The sequence below is a fragment of the Dermacentor albipictus genome, chromosome 3, assembly GCF_038994185.2.
Source record: "Dermacentor albipictus isolate Rhodes 1998 colony chromosome 3, USDA_Dalb.pri_finalv2, whole genome shotgun sequence".
NCBI lineage: Eukaryota > Metazoa > Arthropoda > Arachnida > Ixodida > Ixodidae > Dermacentor > Dermacentor albipictus.
Window position 1 is genome coordinate 112,754,816 of NC_091823.1, and position 23,296 is coordinate 112,778,111.

Consider the following 23,296-nt stretch of genomic DNA (forward strand, 5'->3'; position numbering starts at 1 on the left):
TTTACTGGTAAACCACGTCTCTCGGTGACCTTTTTTTTTTCTTTTTGGTATAGGTATATTAGGTTACACGTCAACTGAATTCGTGACAAGCGCCCCGTGAGACTAACTAGATTATATGTCAGGTTTATTCCGTGCAGTGTGTCTATCTTGCGATTGTTCTCAACTTCCTTGCGTACACAAAAAATAAACTAATTTTTAGTGGGTCCGTTTAAGTGGGAATAAAACGGTTAGTAGAGAGCTGTTTTTCGCAATAGAAGCTTTGGGTGTGCATAAAGGTGTTCTACATTGGTTCTCTTGCGAGACCATTTGAGATTTTTAGTAAGCGGAGCTGTTCCCAACGTCGATATTGTACAAAATTGGTGTAACTATCCGAGATGGCCCCTGTCAGTACATCGCGTTAGTTTTCCTTTTTTTTTTTTTTGATCTCGGTACAGATCAGTCAGGCCTTTATGTGAAATTTGCTTGCAAGATTGCAGGTAATGGGCTGTATATTTGAATAAAGCTTCAGAAAAATTTACATCAGCCGAGTATCTCAATGTTTCTCAACTTTCTTGGCCCTACCTTTTTGCCATTTTCTGTTGTTCCAGTGTACATACCATAGCCAAAAAAAAGTGCCTCCAAACTGCAAAAGCACATCAGTTCTCTAACACACACAAAGAAGAGTTGCGAAGGATGCCTGTAATGCTAGCTGTTGAAACAATTTATTTTCAGAGTAGTTTTGAACAGCTTTACTTCTGAAACACTATGGAGTAATTTCTGCTTCAGTGTTCTTGACATTATTTTAGAAGTGGCACTGAATTCACCAAGCCTCGGTGTACTGCAATATCGTCAGCTGCAAACAATTATGTACAAGCTCGTTTCGTACAAGATAGCCCAGCAGTATATACGGCACTGAAGATTGTGTTCATACAAAATCTGTGAAGAGAGTGGGTTCCCACCTGCACGGGATCGACCACTGCAGGGAAACTACCCCATTAGCACATTCCGAACATTTACGACATCGTCAAAAAAGTTGCCCATATGATGCTCCAGACTATCTTCAGTCTATGACCGAAAGGTTAGTCTGCATGGTACTTGGGTCTGAACTAAAATGCTCTTTGTGCTTGAATACAAATTAGGCATTTGTGCAAGGGAACAACATACCGGGCTGGGTGTATGTGGAGCACCCAGCTGTACACGAATATTGCAGTTAAACTGCAGGCCAGTTTTCGCTCGTACTTCTTACAGTGGGTTCAGTTTAATACCACATTTCCGAGCATTACCCGCCCATTTCGTTTACAATAGAGCTGAAGTTTGCGTCATTTGTGGCAATGTCACTCGTGAAATGACAGTTTTGCTACAAGGAAGCAGTGGCACCACCTCGCACAGCTACGGCGGAATGCACCTTTCACTGTTGTGGTGACGATGGCAGCACGGCTTCGCTGCAGCAAAAACGACATTGTTTGAGCTTGGCGTCACCGCATACGACGCGTATGCACTTTGGCGTACTTGTGAACAAAATAGAGGTGCAAGTAATGCTCGTAAAAACAGTATTAAACTGAACCCATTGCAAAATGCTACACCTCTGCACATAATTCGAACGGAAATTGGCCTGCTGTTTATTTGGAAGAGTTACGTACACATAGTGCTCCTATTTTTGCGAAACTCAGTATATATTGGGGCATATACAGCATGTCCTAGCTAACTTTTGCCAAGGTTTAAAAGTATGCCAAAGAAATTTAAAAGGGCATGTTGATATTGGGGCATATACAGCATGTCCCAGCTAACTTTTGCCAAGGTTTAAAAGTATGTCGAAGAAATTTAGAAGGGCATGTTGATTATTGTATGGAGCAAATAAAGTTATTTTTGTATTCTGCTTGACAGGCATTCGACTTGTTATGTAATAAGAAAGCACGCGGCATGCTCGATTGTGCACCATGATTGCAGTGCTCTCAACCGTGCCGCATAAGAATCAACACTGCATTTAGGCTGCTATGACACCACTTAAGAAGTGACAGGGGAGTGACGCAGGCGTCCGATTCTCGCTATCGTGAACTGCCGCGACGGATTAACGCACATCACCAGTGTAAAGTCAGTGGCTGATGCCTGCATCATTGCCCCGTCATGTTTAAGCAGAAGGCTAAATGCACTGTTTTTTTTTTCTCATAATGTTTTTTTCATTTCTTTTTCATAATTAGTGGGTTTCGTTTAAGATGCAGAAGCAATTATGTAACAAGTAGAGAGTTCAAAGCTGCCGGGAGCACTCTACAACTTTCTCATGGGAAGCTGTCCTAAAGTTAGTACTGACAAAGTTGGTTAATTAATGTCGACTAATGATGCAATTATGCAGAAGCTAAAAAACAGTGCAACTTGCTTCAAGCAATAGCCGACAATATGAATTTGGTTGTGTCCTTCTAGAGGGCTACGGTATATTTTAAAACTCCGGCTGAAATTAGCTGGGGCACCCTGTATATTGTATAAACATGCATATACACATGCACACACACACACGTATATGCCTCGTTGCATATTTCCTAGTGAAAAGAATGTTTTGAGCTACCATTGAATAACTTCAGAGATAACAAGTATGTACTACAAGTTTTAAATCAGGATATCATTCCACTTACCTGGCCAACTGTTTTCATCAGGGCAGTAAGGAAGTACTTTATTAAATCTCTCCTCTCCTCCACCCCCCATTCATCTCTAGCTATATGTTACAGTGCCACCATCAAAGAAGCGAGTCGCAAAACACTAACATTTCGATAAAGTTAAAAAATAGACTTTGCAAGAATTTAACCACAAGTTAGTCTGTAGTTGTGGGCTGTAGTAAAAGCCTAAATTTGAAGTGCAAATAAAGCAAATTCAGTCAAAAAGTTTGTTAAAGCAGCACAGGGTTCCCGTCGACTAAGTCAGTGACAAGCAACGGGCTACCAAAGCTATGCATGCTCAGACAAAAAGAAAAGTAGGAGATTTCACTGTCTGAAAAAGAAATCTTTATTACATGTCTCCAACATGGCAGACAGGAACTGGGTGCATAAAAAAAAAAATGAAAAAAAATAAGAGTTTTCAATCAGTTTACTAAGCAGCTGCTGACACAATGAAATACAAGAGCAAAAAACAAGAACAGTTGCGACAGAATTCCAGCAATGAAGCACTGTCAGTCTCCATACTATACAATATAACAAGGAAATAGCGCCGCCATACACTCGTGAAAGAGACCCATGGAATGAAAAATGTCCTTCCACACGACACATGCAACTCTGTAGTCCCCACCTGCACACAGACCAGCACACAAACAGTTAAAGTATGTCAGGAAAAAAAAAAAAAGGAATGATGCCTTCCCTGTCCCTTGCTTCAGATGACTTCCATTCAAGATGACCTGTAAAAAAAAAAAAAAAAAGTGAAGCTTGTGCAATATGTGAATAAAGGTAAAGTTTGAGCTCACTGATGAAAACTACCGCCTCTTCAGGAAGCAATTATGTAGCCTCTGCAAACCACGCAGTGTTTCTAGTTGTAGCATCATTATCACTGCTAGCATGATGTAATAAAATCCACTCGAGTGCACCTTGTAAGCGAGCTTTGCAATCTAACAGTATAATGAGTGATGGTCACGTGTGACAGGAGCCAAATCAATGCAGTGAGGTAAATTTAAGTGGTACTTGCTAGGAAGGAGGCAAATACTGACAAAAGGCACAGGCTTAACAATGCCCTCTTGTAGCTGACTGTTGAGGTTCCACTGCACATTGAGTGCGGATTACTAAATCACAATAGAATAATTAATCTAGTGAAAGAAGCTGCATTCTGACATTGTGTCCAGCTGCATGACAGTGTACTGTCATGTCGCTGTCAGCTGTGATTGTCTGCAAAACGAAGCTCTATGCACAAATTTTCATATGTGCTCAAGTTAAAAGTAATGCAGAAATATTCAGCAAAATACAGCAAGTACAGATAGATGTTCTTATGGCATTGGCAATCGCATGAAGTTGGCAATAAAGCTTTTGCAAAAAATCATATAAATATAAAGGTATTTGACATTCTCTTTTACTTCTGGAACAAGAATTTGTAATTTTAGACTAAACTTCCCTTATCACTGCATTAGTTAATTTGGCATGCTCCTATTTCAACTGTGTTCAATCGTACCAGAAGGCATCGGGTGGTGCTGCCAGGGCAGTTGGTTAGTTAGACACTTTGCACCAAATATTTACAACAAATTTTGTGGATTCGACCTCGTCAGGGCCAAATCCATGACATTTCACCCCCCCCCCCCTATTTTTCTAAAATTCAGGGAAGTCAGCTGTGCTTGGTGTTTAGCTTGACAGTAATATGAGCCAGGAATGGCCCAGCATATGCTATCAAATTGCTGTCAAAGGTGTGCTACATGGTTTCAGGGTTCCCAGTGATTGTAAAACTGGTGTCCCATCTTTAGCATCACAACAGTTCAGAGGCTGTGAGAGTGTAATGCACAAGTTGAATACAGTAGAACCCCTCTGAAATATTCCTCATTTATAAGTTTTTCTGACTATAACATCGCTAAAGCTTGGTTCTGACAAAAGGCTCACACACTTATGTATTAAAATCCTCTTTGATACGCAGTCGTTCCTGCGACATTCCCACGTAATAGGGTGCGACTTTGATGCATAATTACAAAAAAAAAAAAAAAAAAACAGATTGCACCATCTATAGCATGAAAAAATCTAAAAGAAAATTGTTAGCCAGCCGCAAGCTAGATAGCCGATATCTGAGCATTTTCGACCACCACCAACGTGCGCTTTTGACATGCCATGGTCTAGGAGGAAATTTCCGAAATTTCGGACACCCTACAATGCGGTGCTTGATCTGTCCAATCTGGCCAAAGAAACAAGGAAATAGCCATATTTCGGTTTTAACACACTGTCGGCTATATCGCCGGCTCCTCCATTAAACCGAAATTAGTGGAGCTTAGTCGATCCAGTAGCCACCGAACCGAACAAACCCAAAATGCAGGTCAAGCCAAGCCAAGCCATTAAGTGTTGAAAGGCTACACGTGCTGTTTGTCCTGTGGGTTCCACGCGCCCAGCGTTTATTTGTGTGTTACATTCTGACACAATCCCAGGCGACTTCTTCAAGCAGTCTCAAGTGGCTCCAACTCCACGCTCGATGTCAGCACTGACGAGGGCGGTGATTACATGAGGGAAGCGCTGGCCAATGACTGTTGCAAGAAACCTGCAATCATTCGGCCATCGCAACTAGGTTGATTTCTGTTACGTTGCCAGGGATGAAGATTTAGTGCATGCATTGATTGTTCTTTCCGTCTATCTGTAGCGCCAGCACAACAATGGTCGAAATATGAATCGACCAGGTCACAGGCAAGGGTATGTGCGCACAGCAACGCGTTGATTAACTTGGGCCACATTCTCGAACGATCACTTTTGAAGATACTATTATCAGTTTTGCAGCACTCTATGGGCGACATTGAAAAAAAAAAAACTAATAATTCCGGGGTTTTACGTGCCAAAACCACTTTCTGATTACGAGGCACGCCATAGTGGGGGACTTGGGAAATTCGGACCACCTGGGGTTCTTTAACGTGTACCTAAATCTAAGTGCACAGGTGTTTTCGCATTTCGCCCCCATCGAAATGCGGCTGCCGTGGCCAGGATAGCAATCCTGGCGCTGTGATACGACAGTATTTTTGACACTGTGCCAAGAAAGCCTTTGCTTGTAGATGCCGATGTGTCTAGTGCTAATCGCATGAAATTTTGCAAAAGATAAGGTATCGCTGAAAGTGACGATCCAAGAATATGACACCTTTTATGGCTAATTTTGGAATAAGTCACTCGTGCTCAGCTGAATCCGATAATTTGGACTTTAGGCAGTCTCCGTCGAGTTTGCATGATCGGTCAAATCCTTTGAGAGGCTGAACCTATGCATAGTGTCTTTGTTTTATTATTTAACAGCATGTCTGCACAATATGTTTCCCGGCCATTGCATTCTTTCCTTGTGCTCCCATGGAAAACATATTAGAGGGGTTCCACTGTACATGTGACTGAACTTACTGCTTTGACTATAGACTCTGAGTTAACTTTCCCATTATGTTCTTTGCCTATTCCCTCTGTTGTCACTGTCACCCACATCCGAATCCTTTTGCTTTTCCTCTTCTCTGCATCAGTGAAGAGTAGCTGGCTAGGGGAATGTACCTCAGGCATACCGCCTCCCAGCCCTTGTTATCCCCAAGTAAACCTTCCTCCCTCAAGGCAACTTTACAGCAGCATAACAGCTACTTGCTGTATAGAACTTTACAAGCACCGGCACATAACTAGTTAGTCATGAAAGAGTGTGGGACCTCACCTTGCTTTACTTCTTCTGCGTGAGCCGTGTGAGCATGCCGTGGCCTGATATGAAGGTCACTGCACCCAGCCCGGCCAAATACTTCAGCGTTGTGAACATGTTCAGCTTTAGCCAGAAGCAGCCGAACAGGCCGAAGATGGCTAGGGAGTAAGGAAGAACACAGTGTCATCAACAGTGTCGCCCAAAAACAAAAGGGCACTACAGTTCCAGCGACCAGTAAATGGCCTGATGATAATGTTAGTAGCACACTTTTTGTATAAGGGTCGATTAACAAGAAACCCAGAATTGGCACGGTACTGAGTTCTATAACAGCTGGGCCCATTTCCAGTCCACTGCAGGCAAAATAATGGCTAGGAAAATGTAACGATTCTATTCCAATTGCTTTCTTTTTCTCACTTCGCCAGTGGTCCAAATAACATTTTGCCTGGGTTTACCACCAGAAGCGGCCAGTCGAAAGTGGTGGACGACGAGAAAAAAACAGAATCGGGTAAAAGCAGTCGCTACACTATACAGGCCATTGCTTTCAGGACAAAATGAACACTTTATTAAGTTACAGGCTTATAGTAAGTTTTTCAATGCCACCTGTGGTCAAGTCTTTTCTTTGTGTGTTCAACACAAAAGTGCATTACAGTGTGGTCAGGTGAAGCCAGGCCAACAAAGGAGATGACCACAGTGGAGTCTCGTTGATACAATCTTCACGGGAATCGGAAAATAAAATGTATCATCCGAAAACCGTGTGATCCAAAGCAAGCCCCAAAAACTATGAAAATAGGCATTCGTTGATAAACTCAATAGCAAAGGTTCGAGTGGCGCCAATGGATACTGTTCTGCCTAACACATTATGGGGAGCAGCATCACTTGACGCCACACGAACCACAGCCAACGCAGTTTTACTCAGCAACGTTGAAATAGCTTGTCAGTTTGCACTGAACTTTCTTCTTCTCAATGTCCGTAAAAAAAAGTTCTTCCGAAAGTTAAAAAATAGAAGCCGCCAGTCCATGTGGATGCACTGCCACAGCAGTGTTTTACCACTGGCGGAGCACCAGGTGCATTTTTCCTCTAGTGTGGCTGGGGCATAACATGCTTCTCGTGGGTCGGTGGAATGTTATTTAAGCTAGTACACTGGTATATAAAGCTACGAGTTTTAGAAATACAAGTAAAAGCCCACTTATGCAATCATATTGTTCAATTTCAGGTGAAAACGCAGCCGCAATAATTGCATGAAAGTACATTGCTCCTATCAGACGTTGGCTGGGAAAAGAAAAAAAGAGAAACGTGTTATTCTGAAAAACATATTATGCAGAATTGTATCAACGATACTCCACTGGACCTCAAAAGAAGCCCAAATATATGGCATGGAAAGTCCATGAGCAGCTCAAAACACATGGTAATTTCATCAAAGGTATTCGTTCATAAACACAACTTGTTTCAAAGTAGGTGAGGTTCTGTACCTAAAATATGCACAGGTGTTTTGAAAGAGGAAACATTTCAGGGATGCCTAAAAGCAAAACTATTCAGATATAAAAATAATCGTCATCATTGTGGTGGTCAAACTGGTTATTGTGGATTATTTATTTGCTTTGTTCTAAACAGCAATGCCGATAGCGTTCAGGCTGCTCTTCAGGTCTCTGACAGCTGATACACTTGAATGAGCGTGCTGTCTACAGCCAATAGGAGGAGCACAAAGGTTTCTAAAGGCTAAGATATACCACATTACCACATACATAGCCTTCATCAAAACTCAAGAACCTTTAATTACAATGTGGGGATGAAAGTTGTAATTTTGATTCTGTGGTGCAACTTCACGGCAATGGCCCCCGCATTGCAGTTGTAAAGGTTGTTGTAAAGCAATCCTCACAGTCCAAATTTGCCTTTGATGGATTGCACTGCCATATGACCTCACCCACCTTAAACAGCAGTTATATGTCAAATGTTTTGTACAATGTCAAATGTACCAAAAAAAAAGGTTACTTCTGTAGTGAGGTTACTTTTTTGAATGTTTGAACATTGCTGTACACAGTTGTTCATGCAGTTCCTTCTCTTTCCCCCGAAGGACGTAACCGCGGGTAAGTCATGATAAGCAAGTCATGTGTATGAAAATACGGTACATCAAGTAATCATTTTACACGCAGAACACAAAAATCAAAGTTGCACATGGATGGATGGATGCGAAACTTTAATGAGGTCCTGAGGTACGTGACTCAGCGCGCTGCGGGCCGCTCCCACGTTGGGACAGTCAGGCCTTGCCCGACCGCCGCATCGTGGGCCCTCTGGACAGCCCATAGTTGCACCCCGGCATCAGGGCTCTTGATAGCGGAGAGCCACTTGTCTTCATTGATTTCTTCTGTGCCTCGTAATGAGGGGCAACGCCAGAGCATATGATCTAGGCTAGCGATGTCATTGCAATGCCTGCAAGAACTAGTAGCATAGGTGTCGGGATAAATTTTGTGGAATAAAGCCGGGCTGGGATATGAGCCTGTTTGCAGTAATCTGAGGGTCAATGCCTGCACTCTATTTAACTTCTTGTGTGGAAGGGGAAACTCTCTCCTGCCGAGATAAAAGTGCTGCGCAATTTCGTTATATGTGGTCGGTTGATCTCTATTCTCCACCGCTGCGGGCCGGCGTTGGAGTTCTCCATGGTCGCGGAAAGCGAGACTTCGCGCCTTGGAGTGGGCCGGCTCATTGAGGTTTGTGGGGCCTCTCGTGATGGATCCCATGTGAGCGGGGAACCACGTGAGAGTGTGGGTGGTGATGCTTTTGCCGTCGAGGATGCGACAGGCTTCCTTGCACACGGCGCCGACGCTGAAGGCGCGGATGGCTGCCCTGGAGTCGCTGAAGATATTGGCATGTCCGTCATCCAGGAGGGCCAAGGCCACTTGCTCCGCCGCACGCGACGACGTGCTTCGTACTGAAGCCGCGTTAACGGTCAAAGCCCTGTCGTTGATTGACACCACCGTGAAATTGTCGCTGTTGCCATACTGGGCCGCGTCAACGAAGCAGCTGCCTCCAGGGAGTTCTGTTGCGCGGCGTAGGAGCGCCACCGCTCTGGCCTTTCTTCTTTCTACGTTGCGCTGGGGATGCATATTGCGCGGGGCGGGCGATATGATGATGTTATCTTTCTGCTCTTTCGGTAGGCCTTGGTAGGCGTCTTCGACAGTGGCCGGGGGGACGCCCATCTCAGTTAGGAGTCGTCTGCCCACCCTGGTGCCAGAGAGCCTGAGAATCTGTGCCCTTTCTTGTGCTTCTGCAATCTATTCCAGGGTATTATGAATACCCAACTGCAGGAGTCAGTCGGTGCATGTGTAGTTTGGTAGTCCGAGCGCGCTCTTGATCCCCCTCCTTATCATGGCATTTAGTTTGTCTCGCTCGGCCCTCTTCCAGATGTGCATGGCCGCTACGTACGTAAAATGGCACAACAAGAAAGCGTGGACTAGCCTTAACAGATTCTCTTCGCTCAGGCCTCTCCTTCCGTTAGCTACCCGCCTGATTAGACCGATGACGCTATCCGTCTTCTTTGCTAATTTGTGAATGGTGGTGCTATTTGTGCCTGTCCCTTCGAGTGTCATTCCCAAGATCCGAATGGACGCGACTTTGGGAATGGGATCTCCGCAAAGTTGCACACCTACTGGTGTAACTGAAACTAGCCTTCACTTGCAGACAACTTTCTATGGCACTGGAGGGAGCGAAGCTTCTACATATATGTTATTGCACCAGGTAGTCCGGCTGCTTTTGACAGCACTTTAGGTTTCTTGGAATAGATACTGAATCAAAGTAGCTTCTACGTACGATGGTTTCGCGTATGCCCAAACGTGAGAAAATAAGTAAAATTTAACACTGAGTGGTGTATTTTGTCTTATTTTGTTTTTCTAAATAAATCGTTTCAGTTTTCTTGTTCCCATCAATGTGGATTGGAATGTGGGCCTTATTTCTGCAGTTCTCGCACTTTTATGCACTTTGCCTCGGTAGCTTTCCCGTCCTTTCAGCAGAACGTTGTCTGCAAGTATAACTGCATGCTACAAAAGCTGTATGCTCTATATCGTCTCAATAGCACGCTCACCTCCTAAGCCCAGGTGGAACACGATGGTGCTGAGACTGAAGGGGAAGTTGGACAAGTTCACTCCAATCCGTGCCCACTGTGAGAGGGAACATAAAACATGTAGGTACACATGCAGACATGCACTGCACAATCTGGCGTCAACTACAAGCACACCTTGACAGCCAAAGAATTGGGCCTTCTGCACTGAACATTCGCCCATTCAGTCATGGTGTTCACACTTGTGGGCGCAAATTCCCTTTACCAGTTCTGTGCAGTAGTGCGAGGAAAAATCCAGGCAAATTGAGCTGCGGGTTAATTCATCCATCTGCTTACCCAATGTTACCCTAGTAAATTTCAAACTGCAGGGTATTGCTACACACGACCACTTTGATAAAGGCAATACCAAAATTTAAGGGATGCTCGACATGCTGCACTCCGTCACCAATGACGTAGCAGTAGTTTTTGCTTCCTCGTTATGCTTGCAGCCATTAATTAACCTGTGTATGTGGTTTGTGCAAGCGATTTAAATGTTCTTATGATAGCATGCAACATTACTCTCTGTACAATAGGTCGAAATTTAATCACTTTGCAATTATGAGGACTCGCCAGAAAATGCAGGAAGGATGCACCATCTTTGCTTTTTTTCAAGAGAGTCTGCAGGACCTTGGAATAAAATTATGTGGCTTTCACACATTAAGTGACTGTGCATTGCAATTAGTGAAGGAAGGAAGTTAATGGGTGTATAGACCTGCCCTCATGAAAAGAATAACTGGCGTCGAAGCAATGAGCTTTGTTTAATGGCAGTCGCTCAACACCCGGCGTTAGTGACCCAGCTGTCCACTGCTCATCTGGCTTTCTGGATATTTTGTCCTGGCCGACATTACCACCTCAAGTTACCAATGCACGGTGGTAACGCGAGCCAGTAGGGAGGCGCCACTTTTGGTCGAGGTGCCTCGTGGGACAAATGGCTGCTTCCTAGGCTTCATTACCGCAGCGTTGTTTGTGCCGGAATACGCAGCACTCCACATTTGATGCGGTATGATTTAGCACAAAATTATGACAAAAGAAATTGTGCAGCTTTTTACTTCCTGGCACATTGGCTGCAACATCTCTTGGGGTCATGCTAGCAGAAACATTGTCAGTCCCGTCTTATGCCTAGCTTCTCAGTGACAATCACCACTAGATTGTTGGGGATCGTCACATGAGGTGCAGTGGTGCATCTTGCTAGACTTTTTGACGAGCAAACTTCGTCCAAAAAAAGTTCGCTCTATGAATGCTGCGCTTATTTGATTCACATGTTTTTCATGGAACAAGTGCAGGAAGTACTAGTTATTTAGTTAGAATATGCCAGTGCTAGCTACAAGTACACAACATACTACACTTTTTTCAATGATTATTTCTACCAGTTAGAGGACACCACAGCAGCATGGGTCCCTCCTAAGTACATGCAACATATACTCCAGGTAAACAAACTGACAGGTTTTATCACTGGAACTGGCTGGTTGGCATGGGCGCTCAGAGTGATAAAGAAAGTGGACCTCTTCCGTACCAGCACAATCAGCAGCAGCAGGGGAGCCAGGACCAGGCCGCAAAATGCGTTGGAGAGGAACACTGGCGGACGCTTCTCCTGCTCCCTGAACAGATGCTGCATGGAAACAAGAGGAAAGAAGATGAGGAAATCTCCCAAGCTTATACTCTAAAAGTAACAATAACAAAAATAATGAGTATAGTAAGCCCTCATCCACGGAGAACAGAGCATACAGATGGAAGGATGAAATGAAGAGCACAGAGCAAGAGACTACGAACGCATAAAATTGCACCAACCTTGATTTCAGGCTTTGGAGCATGCACGTCGACAGCAGGTTTTGGGGGTGCCGGGTTTGGCGGAAGGCTCAGCTGCAGAGAAGCCTGGAGCAAAAGAGAAGAATTACGGCGACTCCATTCAAAGACGTCACCACACATGTAAAAGTGGTAGGCACGTAAGGTTCCATGTAAAGTGTCACAAGGTATGCAAATATGTGAAACTTCCAAATAACTAATTGAATAGCTTCCTATTTGATTTGGCCTTCAAATTTAATACTCACTAGTTGTAAGTATGAATATCTTTCAAATAGTTTTCCAATATATCAAAATGTCCATTGTGCTAAATCAAACATAAAATTGTAACAAAAGTATGGTAAATTTCATTCCTGTGGGCGCAGTATAAGGATAAAACATGAGAATTTGCGTAGCGGTGCAGACTACGTTGCTCGGGCTGCCACACCTTACTGGCTAAACTGCAACCATTTGCACACTCCGAAGATAGCTGTGTGCGCAAACAACCTGCTTACTTGTGTTTAGTGCTTCATTTGTGCTTTTAGTAAACAATGTTTCATAACATGCAATCTAATGAAAGAAATTCGCTAATGTTAACATCATTTTGTATTAATTGTGAACGTGGCTGTTAATTATTTGAAAAGTATCCAATATTAGATTTTGTTCTGGCACTATTCGATTAATATTCAATTCTGCCTTAAAGATTACGGTTCACACACTCCCTAAACATGTCGACTGATATACAGTAAACTTCTGTTAAGTCAATCCTGACGGGACCGACGAAATTGATCGAATTATCCGGCGGGTCAAATTAAACAAGATGCAGAAAAAGTGCCAAAATACATCACTGATTCATTTGGCAGTATTTGCCCGAGTCTAACAAAGCCCCGAATCAAATGCATGCCCGCTTTCTATTTCTTCAAAGTAAAGACTAACGTAGAAATGACACTGAAGCTCATAAACAAAAGTAGAAATCTAACGCATCCCCGATTTTTTAGCAAGAAAAGTCGGCAACGATCTAAAATGTGTTGCACAATGGCAGCTGGTTGCCGAAAGTTAGCTTCGCCACACCATTCTTGAAGTCAGCTTCGCCGCAATACATTATTGTTATACGGTAAAACAGACAGAAACTGCAAAGGCGGCTTTGGTTTCGTATCTGCTAGGATGGGCCGGCTAATTTCGGCACAATTTTCTCTGAAAAGGAGGGCGCATTAGGATCGGGTGAAATGTGAGCTACAATTATTGTTTGAAAGTCTTCCTAGTGCGGGCTGAAAAAGGGAGTTTTCAACGGGAGTTGATGTGTGTTCAATGCATCAACTATCCACTAGGCTTCGCCAAGACAAGATGTTGCCACTACAGGAGTTGCTATTAGGGTCACCATATGAATCAGGCGTGTGCTTGCTAACTCATCAAGTTCGATTAATTGAGTGACGGCCAATTTTAGGATTGAAATAACGAGTGTTTGGGCACATAGAAAGGGATGGGCGTCGGACAGTACCCTCAGTCAAGATTAAATAAGCCGAAAAATTGAATTAACGGGGGTCGAATTAATGGAAGTCTATTGTACCAAGTCTCTGTTCAGCAGAGATTTTAAAGTAATTGTTGAGTACAGCTCTGTATACATTTTCTGTTTTTTAGTTGAGCAGCACGTACTGAAAACTTAGGCTGTGACAACCAATATTGTGATGAGCAACAGACTAAACTCTCTTGAACCTGATTTTTTTTTTGTGTTTAATAAAATTATGGTATGTAGGCATTTTCACATATGTACTTGCTGATACAGATGCTTCATTAAAACTTCTTTCTGGGCGAGTTGGTGCATACTTGACATAAAAATTGTTACAGCGCAAACACATGCAACCACAAAGTATGAAGGACGGGACACAAGCGCAAAAAATGATACAGATGTGGCACTGCAAAGCGGTGACTTTTCTAGCACAGAAGGAAGTTGCCGTGGTGCACAGCTGTATGAGTTAATACAAGCACCTTCACACAACAAAGCTGAAGTATTAATGCCGAAGCATGGGAGAGACAAAACCTTGCATTATGTTTCAAACATGCATTCGAATATAACGCGAGGCAATTTTTAGGCTCATGCTTACACTAAGAAGCATAATATTCATGCATGGAAATGCACTTGCATTCAATAAAACTAAGGGAGAAAAAGAACATTTCAATATTGGTAGGACTTGTTGACACATTTCTCACTGTTGCATTTTTCCAGCCACTATGCCGAGTTTTCGTGGTCCCGACCTAAATCCCATTGACTCGCATGTATTATGTTCCCATTTGATACATCGACATTCTGTAGTGCTCTCGCATCTTACATCGTGTTTGAATGAGGCAGTCACGTAAATTTAGCGGCAAAGAGGAAGATTTTCACTTGCATATTGCAATAAGCGACCGCAGTTTGCAATAAGTTGCACAGGCCAGGCACTGGACAAGCACAGGGAGAAAACATGCACAAAGCAGCTAGAAGCACTTAAAAAAGTGCGCATTGGTTAAACCTATCAGGAACCACACACACTGGGTCAAATCTGCCGAGCGCAGGGCTATATATATAATAGGGCCTACAAGTGTATTAGTTGCATTGCATAATGGCTGGTTCTATTTAGCTTCGCCACAATAAAATTGTGTTATGCGGTGAAGCTTATGCAAAATACTGGCGTGCAAGTGCCATTCGTGGTCACAGCACATGTGTTGAGTTGTCTAATAACTATACTGGCAGCCATTCAGAGCTGTTTCTGGCATTGTTGTGGCAATTTGCAACCTTCCTCACTGTTATGTTATTTTTTTCCATGGTTCCTTGAAAAACATATTAACAGGGTTCTGCTATTTGTCTCTATAGAGACGTCATAAATGACTGACTACTGGGGCAATATTCTTGAGTGATCAATTTGGAGCTATGATCACGTCCACAAGATTTAGTGTGACTTGGCACCAACTGCGACAATGCACTGACCGCGACAAAGCTGGCTATCTTTGCACTGTGCTAGAAATGCTGCCGGCCACATACTTTGATGTGTCTGGTGCCGAGTCACAAGAGATCTTGCAAATGTGATTGTATCCCCGAAACCGATCGCTTAAGAATCGCTGAAGTTCCGCTTGCAAACCCAATACGAGTGCAAGAGCACAATGCAACTCACCAGATGCCACTTGAAGGGGTTGGCTATCACAGCATCACCAATAATGAGCGATAGGTCATACTTCCCAGAGAGGTAGCCCATGTCCTTTGCCTTCTGGAACAGGTCCTAAAGGAGAGCCAGGAAAGGGCACGTCAACAAGCAGCTTGTGTGATGAATTATAAGCTACACAGCCAGGTGAATGACCTAACAACAAAAGCTACCATACCTGCACAAATGTAACACATCTCCCCTCTGTAGGCTAAATGTGCCTGTCACTTCTGGGGACTGCTAAAAATATTGTCTGTCTTTCTCTACATTTGCAACAGCTGCACTTGACCTCCAAGCACCTGAGCTATGCAAGAAAACAGCCATTGTGTGATTCTGTGGAAGCAGTTATGCCCGTATACAAAAGATGTAAACTGGCACAACATGGTATGAAAACAGCAGCGGGATGAGGATTGTACTCCAGTGTTAGGCTGCTCCACTCACAGGTCACAAGGAGGAACCCAGAAAGGGGAATGGACAGAATAAAGAGCTCACAGAAGCTTGTTAATTTGGTATTTTTGTGCATGGCTGAGTAAGGGACATTGCACATTCTGCACTAGGCGTGCTATAAAACAATGCATCCTTGCAATGACTAGATGAGACCAGAAAAGCGAGATGCCCAGATTCGGCAATAAAATATGCAGCAGGACCCTTCTCAGCACTAATAGTTGCAATGCCTTGTGCCAAACATGCAAAAGTTTTTAAATGCATCAAATAGCGCACATGCACACACACATGCACGCAAAAAGTTTAACTAAAGTCAGAAGTGCAAAAATAAAGGACTATGTGTGAATGTGGCAAGTGAGTGCCTTCAAAAAGAGCAGCACCTACCAGGTCAAAGCGGTAGACTACGCTAGTGTCTGGCTCTGCCAGGAAGACTATCTCGCGCTTGGTCTCCACGTGGTAGAGGTGCACAAAGGCCTGGTGTGCCGACATGATGTCTCCAGTGGAGACGTCCTTGAGTGAGAACTTCATCACCAGTTTCTGGTGGTGGTCTGCCTCCACAACCTCGCTCATCTTGCTACGGAAAGCCACTCTGCACACACATGAAGACAGCGATTCTCACATGTCTTGGCCACAGAAGAAGGAGAAAATGTGGGGTAAACAGTACTGACCTTGTGTCTTTTTCACTAAAGTATGGAGATGCTGGATAATCAAGCAAGACAACTTACGGGCCCATATCAGCTGTAGATTAGCCTTGCACTACACTGCTGTCAGCCATTTCTTGACAAGCACTGCATACCCTTTTCATGGGCACACTCCTACCCAGGATGCTCTATTAGTAGTTGCATAGTGCATAAAGGGACACTGGTTAGCTGCCCATGGCACATGCACAGTACGCGACACAACATCCAAATGTGCAGGTTGTGAAACAGAATGCACATTCTGGTGTGCGATGTGTTGAGTAACAACACTAACAACAGCACAGCACAACCATGCACGGCGTCCCAATGTCCCATGTGCTGCACTCCATTAATTTCTAAAGCTATAGAGCAACGCAAGGGTGATTAGTGTGATAATGTCAACGCTGTCTACAGGACATATACAGTGCTTGTTTGGCCACAGGCTGAGGAACAAACCATTCAAGAATGGCTTGCAGACAGATGCACGGTAGATATAAGAAACAAACATACAGTACATACACACAGTACATACAAGAAATAAAAGTACATTAAACGACTACTCACGGAGTCATTTTTGGAGCAGCTGTCTGGTCCCGGTCAGCAGTACCGATCTCAAGTCCAACCACTTCCACATCTGTCAGCACTTTCACGCTGATCTAAGAGAAGACAAATAGGGGCAGCCTGCATAAATTGACCCACTAGTGCTAAATCAGCAGAGCTGTCAAAAAAATTTCGAGGACAAATATGGGTAATCTCTGCATTATTGGAGCTAGAGCCGAACCTTGTCATAGCAAAGTCGCGTCCAACACAAAAATGCCTACGTTATATCCAATGCAGTCGAACCCACTTATAGCAATACTGGTTTTAACAATATATTGGATTTAGCAATGAGCAGCCGCCACACCCTGAACTTTAGTGTCTTCTACGGTAAAATAAACCGCTTACTATGTTTCCATGCAGCATTATTGGTTATAACAATTAAATCTGGCTGCTAGGTGTCAGTGCCGAATGGAAAAGGACTACAAAACCCTGGAAAAGAAAGAAAAACAAATTATGCAAATCCCATGCACAGTGGCAATCAACGTAAATGGAGCTTTCTGTGCTCTTTACCTTGACTGACAATAATTAGCGGCGATGTTGAGCGTGGATGTTTAATTTCTTAACGTTTAGTTCAATATGCAAGTGGTGAAGTTGATGTTAAACGTTACGTTGGGTGCGCCACTACCATTTGTCTGCCTAGTACCCAGAAGACACAGTGAGATGTGTGTGCTTGAGGCGTTGTTGTGTGTTATTGTTTATAACCTCTGAGAGGGTTGAGCATTGTCACTGCCTCACATGGCACATCGTATCGCGGCAGAAGTATTAAACTTTAATTGAATCGCGGGGCTCTATGTGCCAAAACCACAATCGGATTATGAGGCACGCCGCAGTGGAGGACTCCGGAGTAATTCTGACACCGTGGTGTTCTTTGACGTGTCCCTAAATCTACGCACACAAGCTTTCCTTGTTCCGCCCCCATCAAGATGCGGCTGCCGTGGTCAGGATCAAATCTGCGCCCTCTAGCAATGTCATAGCTGCAAAGCTACCGTGGCGGGCACAGAAGTGTCGATTTGATGTGCGACTGCTTCCATGGTGTCCCCTAGACCCTGCAGTACCCTTAAATTGATGTGGCTCTGCTTCTGTACGCCCTGCATAAGTTGTCTGCCTGGCATATTTGCATGGTGTTTGTTTTTCAAAAATAGCAGAAACCTACCATACCTTGAACTTAAGTTTCTCCAGTTTGCCAGCAACCACTGTCGTGTCTATAGTAGTACAGTTTCCTTGCCTTCTCACGTCAATTCCCTTTTTCCCCCTTGTATGAGAACTACGAGCGAAGAGTCCGTTTCCCAACTGCGACGGTTCTGCCCCTTCTCTGCCTCCTCGCCCCCTCCTCTCTACCTTTCTATCTAGCTTCCCTCTGGATTTGCATGTTACATGTAGGAAGGTAAGTGCTTACGGGGGGGGGGGGGTCAAGCCACAGCAGCAGCAGCACTAAGAAAGTTGAAGGAAGAGGCAAGGAAAACTTTGCTTTAAAAAGAAAAAGTGCCACGGTGATGTTGAGAAGGTGTAGCATTGTGTCCCCCACCCCTCTCCGCTGTAGCTTTTGCAGTGAAATGCACTGGAGAACTGGCGCACTGTGAAGGGGATCACAGGCTATCTTTCATTGCTAATAACTCTGCTGCTTCTGGCTGCACTGAAGTACTTTTTGAGACAAAGTATTTCTGAAATAGCCTGTTTTAGTGTCAAATGCATTTCTTGTCTTTGATAAAAGGTGGTACAGGATCCCCGTTAACAGTGCGCGATACTGTAAAGCAAGCAAGGAACAGTACTAACCTCGGCATCGGTGTTTCCAACAAGGCGGTCATCAGCCTTGACAGGAACAGCATTCAGGGAGAGCTGGTAGAAGCCCCGACGTGGCTTTTTCGACACAAAGTTGAATACGTACACAGAACTGGGACAGGAAGAAACCAGGGATGTTTCATTGGTACTCTGTCACATAGTCTCAATATACCAAGAGTTTTTGAGAAGACTGCCAAAAATTTTAGAAAAGATGCCTGTTGCAGATAGTACCCTTGAACAGGATTACTCAAAGAGGCGGCTATTACATTAACAATAAATCGAAGTGCATAATCGGCTAATTAACAAATCTTGACAAAGCAAATTTCTAACCAATTACTTATTGTACACATAGCAATTTACAAATTGTAGCCAGTGAGTCCACAAGGCATATTCAATTAAAGCCATACCACATCTCACAATTTGTTCAGGCGTCACTGTCTGATTAATGGCAAGATTAGAGTTTTGTTTCTGCGTGGCACATGATACATTACAGCGATGCACGACGGGTTGGGACCTTTGGGCATGCACATCATACAATGTGAAAGCAACATCTACTGAGCTCACGACGCAGTGCGGATGAGCACATCTTGAGGAGCATTCGGCCTTCCTATTGGCTAGAGAGCCCTGCAGCTTCCACAGTGCTGCAAAGAACTCATGAGGTGGAGTATAGCATTAAGGCTGACAGCTAGTTTCAAAATATATGCCATCAAATCTGTGGTAAAAATGCACTGCTGTACCACTTACTTAAACAAAATGCCTTTGTATGCATTGACGCATAAAAATAGTCTACCCTCGTTTGAATGAACGAGAAATAAAATTCAATTCAAATTCAAACTGGAACCCAAAAGCATTTCACTGCACACTTTGGAAATCAACATGTGCACTGCTACATTTGTAACGAGTTATGTGTTGTCATATGTAAATTTTTTTAAAATCTCTATCAGATGGTGTCAGCATGTTTTCGTTGCACAGTGAAACAGCCCCATGCTTCCCCGTGCACTGAGTGGCAAAGTGTAACTCACGGGTCATCCTTGGCTGGGGCAAAAGGCTTCCTCTCGATCACTACTTGGCTGTCACGCAGCCGGACGGCCTTGTTCAGCACCACAGAGAGGGGACCCAGGGATGAGCCCAGGACATCTGTCACTTGCACAACAACTGTGGGTGTAGCCTTGCTCAGGGCATTGGAGCCAGACACACTTGTTGCCACGGGAACGTGGTACTGAAATGTGCAAGGTGTGCATGCAGGCAGCCAGTTACAAAGTGCTAAAAATAAACAGCAATTATAGATAAGGAAACATGTTTATTAGAGCCACATCGTGCCACCACTGACTTCACTAGGCCCGTTTTCAAAACTGAATTGATAATTTACCCTACCAATGATTGCTCCTGCTCCCTTTTCCCCCTCCCACAACCATTGAGTGCCAAATGATAAAAACGGTAAACCATGCTCTGTGCCACCAACAAAAAAATCCTGGCACTGCTTCTGTGAACAAGAATATTTAATCAACAACCTTGGTGTCTGCATCTCTTTCCTTTCAACCAATGTGCTCTGCAGATTCCAATTTTGTGACTCCAACATTCACACTATAATGATGAAACAGGAGCACATAAGTAAGAATATAAATAAACTCAACCAATCTGCAATACATTCACTGCAGTAACTGTAGCTTTATCAGCCCCAATGTTTGCCTTCTTAATCACACAGTCCACAACCAATTTTTCGATCACCTGATCTTTTGAGCATGCCCGATAATTCAGACGCCTTCGCAGCACCGCCATATAGCCCATAGGGCCAATGTGCAAGAATGTCCGAGATTTCAGATGCTGAAACCCTTTGCCATCCTATATTCTGGACTTCTTGCCGTGACCACAGCTCCGAAATGACATTAATCAAAGCCACCACCACCGCCATTTTGACGGTCTTACAGCTTCGAACCAGTGCTCTTGCATGCCGATCCTCTGGCAGCCATAGCCACCACCACGACATTGTTAGACCTAGCTGCTTCGATGTAGGCTACCAAGCTTCGTGCTGCTCAGTACCGTGTTTTTCATTGAAAGACTTCACCACTGTCAGCAATAGCGCCACGTCATCCTCACGGATGGCTTCAAAGCGCGGAAAACACGGCGAGGGTCAAGCTTTGCGTAATGCCGGTTCCAAAAGTCAGCTTCGCCGCAATACAGCAGTGTTACGCAAAGGGCTGGGATTGCCCAAACTCATTTTGGAGCCATTTTTAATGCAAGTAAAACTGCGTTATGGAGCAGTTTGGAGCTGGCCAACTTGAATTTTGGTGGAATAATGGAATACAAAATATGGCAGTACACTTCGAAATAATGATGGAACCCAGAATAAACCAACACGAGCGCTGTGCTGCAACTGTCTTAGCAATGTCTTAAGCTGAATTTTGAAGATGATTGCCCTGATACTGAAACTGCCCAGTGCATGCAAATTTTAGCGATAGTGCCTCTAGGAGACATTTTTTATAAATACATTTTTTCTTTAACATCTCGACAGTGTGTGTGTGAAGTGCCTAGAAATGTGCTTCACCAACAGATCATACGGAAACGGCGAAGTTATGAACATCACAGCGATGGCGACGGACGAAATGCACCTGGAGTCTTCATATAATTGCTATCGCAATAAAATGGAATAGTTGGCTGAGCCGCAGCACAGAGCAGGCTTTCCTGTAAAGTCGAAAACATCGGCAGCACTATGACAGAACTATGTATTCCTGCGCCAATGCTCATGATGATAGTAGGAAATGTTCTCAAATTATGCGGTCCAGCTGACGTGGTAACATGTAATTTCTGGGTACCATGTGCCGCAAACCCAAAGAGCCGCAATCAACCTTGCGCTAGTATCACGTAAAACTATTCCAATTTGTTTTTATTGCGATAACAATTATATGAACACACCAGCAGGATTTCTGCCGTCGCCGTGATGTTCCGTATAAACTCCAAGTATGCTAACATTGTCTCCGTGCGCCGTATGCTGTATGTGCGAGTGAAAGCTTGTGAGGGTCAGCCGACGATCGTGACTCAACCTCGCGTGTGCAAAGGAGGAAAGTGGGGAGGAAGCACGTCGTCTTTCATCGTGCACGGGGCATTGGGGTGAGGAAGAAATGAGTAGTGGGGGGAGGGGGGGCTCTACTGCGGTGGCCACTGCACATGGTGCGTGAAAGTGATCTGCAATGTGGACAAAGTGCGCAGTGACACGGGCCTTATCTTCAAAGCGATCTGTCATGCGTACACAGTGCACAGAGTGCTGGTAGCTTCGTATGCGCTGTGCTTTCGACGCTTAGTTCGCATTGAAGCGAGACGCAGCACGAAGATAATTTCGCTTGCTGCTGTTGCCAGGCTTTCTCACTCCAGTGTTTTGACAGCGAGTTTCTGCGGTCATTGAGTGAGATGCGTTCATGTTTACCTGTGTGTGCGTGGCACCGTACTTGTTAATTTAGTAAGTACATGAATGTTTACATGTTTATACAGATGATAAGACTACTACCCTTACTGCACATGGCTGTCTACTAATCTGCTATCGCAATGGATGCTTCACCTTTCGGGAAAAGCTGTGACATTTTATTTTAAATCTGCAATTAGCCCTTCATGATAGTTCAAAATGGCTCAGGCCTTGCCAATATGGGTACAAAAACAGATTGGAATAGCCTTACGTTATGCCAACTAGGGGGCAGCGACGTCCGCTCGCTGAACCAGCTGCAGCTTGCGCCTCCCTAATATCTAGTTCGCTCGCAGCACCCTCAGTCTTCTTTCTGTTGCTTTGTGCCTCAGATATGGAGCGCTGCGCCGCTTGGCCCACTCAACCATATTCTAGCACTCTAAATACATACAGCAGCCATGGCCAACAGCAGCGACAAAAGCCAGAAGTGGCCACAAGTGCGCCAGCCATTTGCCAGAAGTGCGGAAAAATCGGGGTTTATAAGCATGAAAATGACAAGAATCTGTGCGAGAGGTGTCGTCGCGTGGTGTGCGGAATGTGAACGGTTGGACTCTTTTTTAAGGAACGGATTCACTCGCCTTTGGCGGCCACTGCTGGTGTGCACATGCCCAAGCCGTCCTGCCACAGTGTGGCACAATTTCAGTAAATTTTCTGTTTTTGGCACAGTTTGGCGCACAAATTTGCGTTTGTATCAAAACGCCGCAATTGGCACAGGAGTCCCACCCCTGTATGCAATGAAGCATACGTGATGTATGGCAGTGGAGTATGCCAAGAGTTGAAAGTGGCCACCGTCACGAGACACGATACATGTGGTCCTTAATTTATGCACACTTGCAACTGCCATCTCCCGTCACGTTACGAACACCAATACCCCTATTAAGTATAGTGGCAGGCCTTTAGAGCTATTTCAGATGTGCCTGTGGCGATTTGAGCCCTTGGGGGTAGTGAGTAGTCCTGTGAGTAGGTAGTGAGTAGCCCAATTTTTCGGACTGCCCGATTTTTCGGACTAACT

General features: G+C 44.3%; 1 protein-coding gene across 1 annotated transcript in view; it reads right to left on the bottom strand.

Annotated features, from left to right (window-relative positions):
- Positions 1–3,036: 3,036 nt before the first annotated feature.
- Positions 3,037–23,296, bottom strand: part of OstDelta (oligosaccharide transferase delta subunit) — a 37,872-nt gene continuing 17,612 nt past the window's right edge. Inside the window, exons 9-18 of the mRNA XM_065440289.2 lie at positions 19,853–20,049; positions 18,825–18,942; positions 17,016–17,107; positions 16,159–16,363; positions 15,304–15,408; positions 12,167–12,250; positions 11,892–11,987; positions 10,364–10,439; positions 6,307–6,446; positions 3,037–3,358 (exon numbers count right to left, since the gene is read on the bottom strand). Coding sequence (XP_065296361.1) covers positions 6,313–6,446; positions 10,364–10,439; positions 11,892–11,987; positions 12,167–12,250; positions 15,304–15,408; positions 16,159–16,363; positions 17,016–17,107; positions 18,825–18,942; positions 19,853–20,049 — 1,107 coding nt within the window. The 3' untranslated portion in view covers positions 3,037–3,358; positions 6,307–6,312. The remainder of the gene's footprint in view (positions 3,359–6,306; positions 6,447–10,363; positions 10,440–11,891; positions 11,988–12,166; positions 12,251–15,303; positions 15,409–16,158; positions 16,364–17,015; positions 17,108–18,824; positions 18,943–19,852; positions 20,050–23,296) is intronic.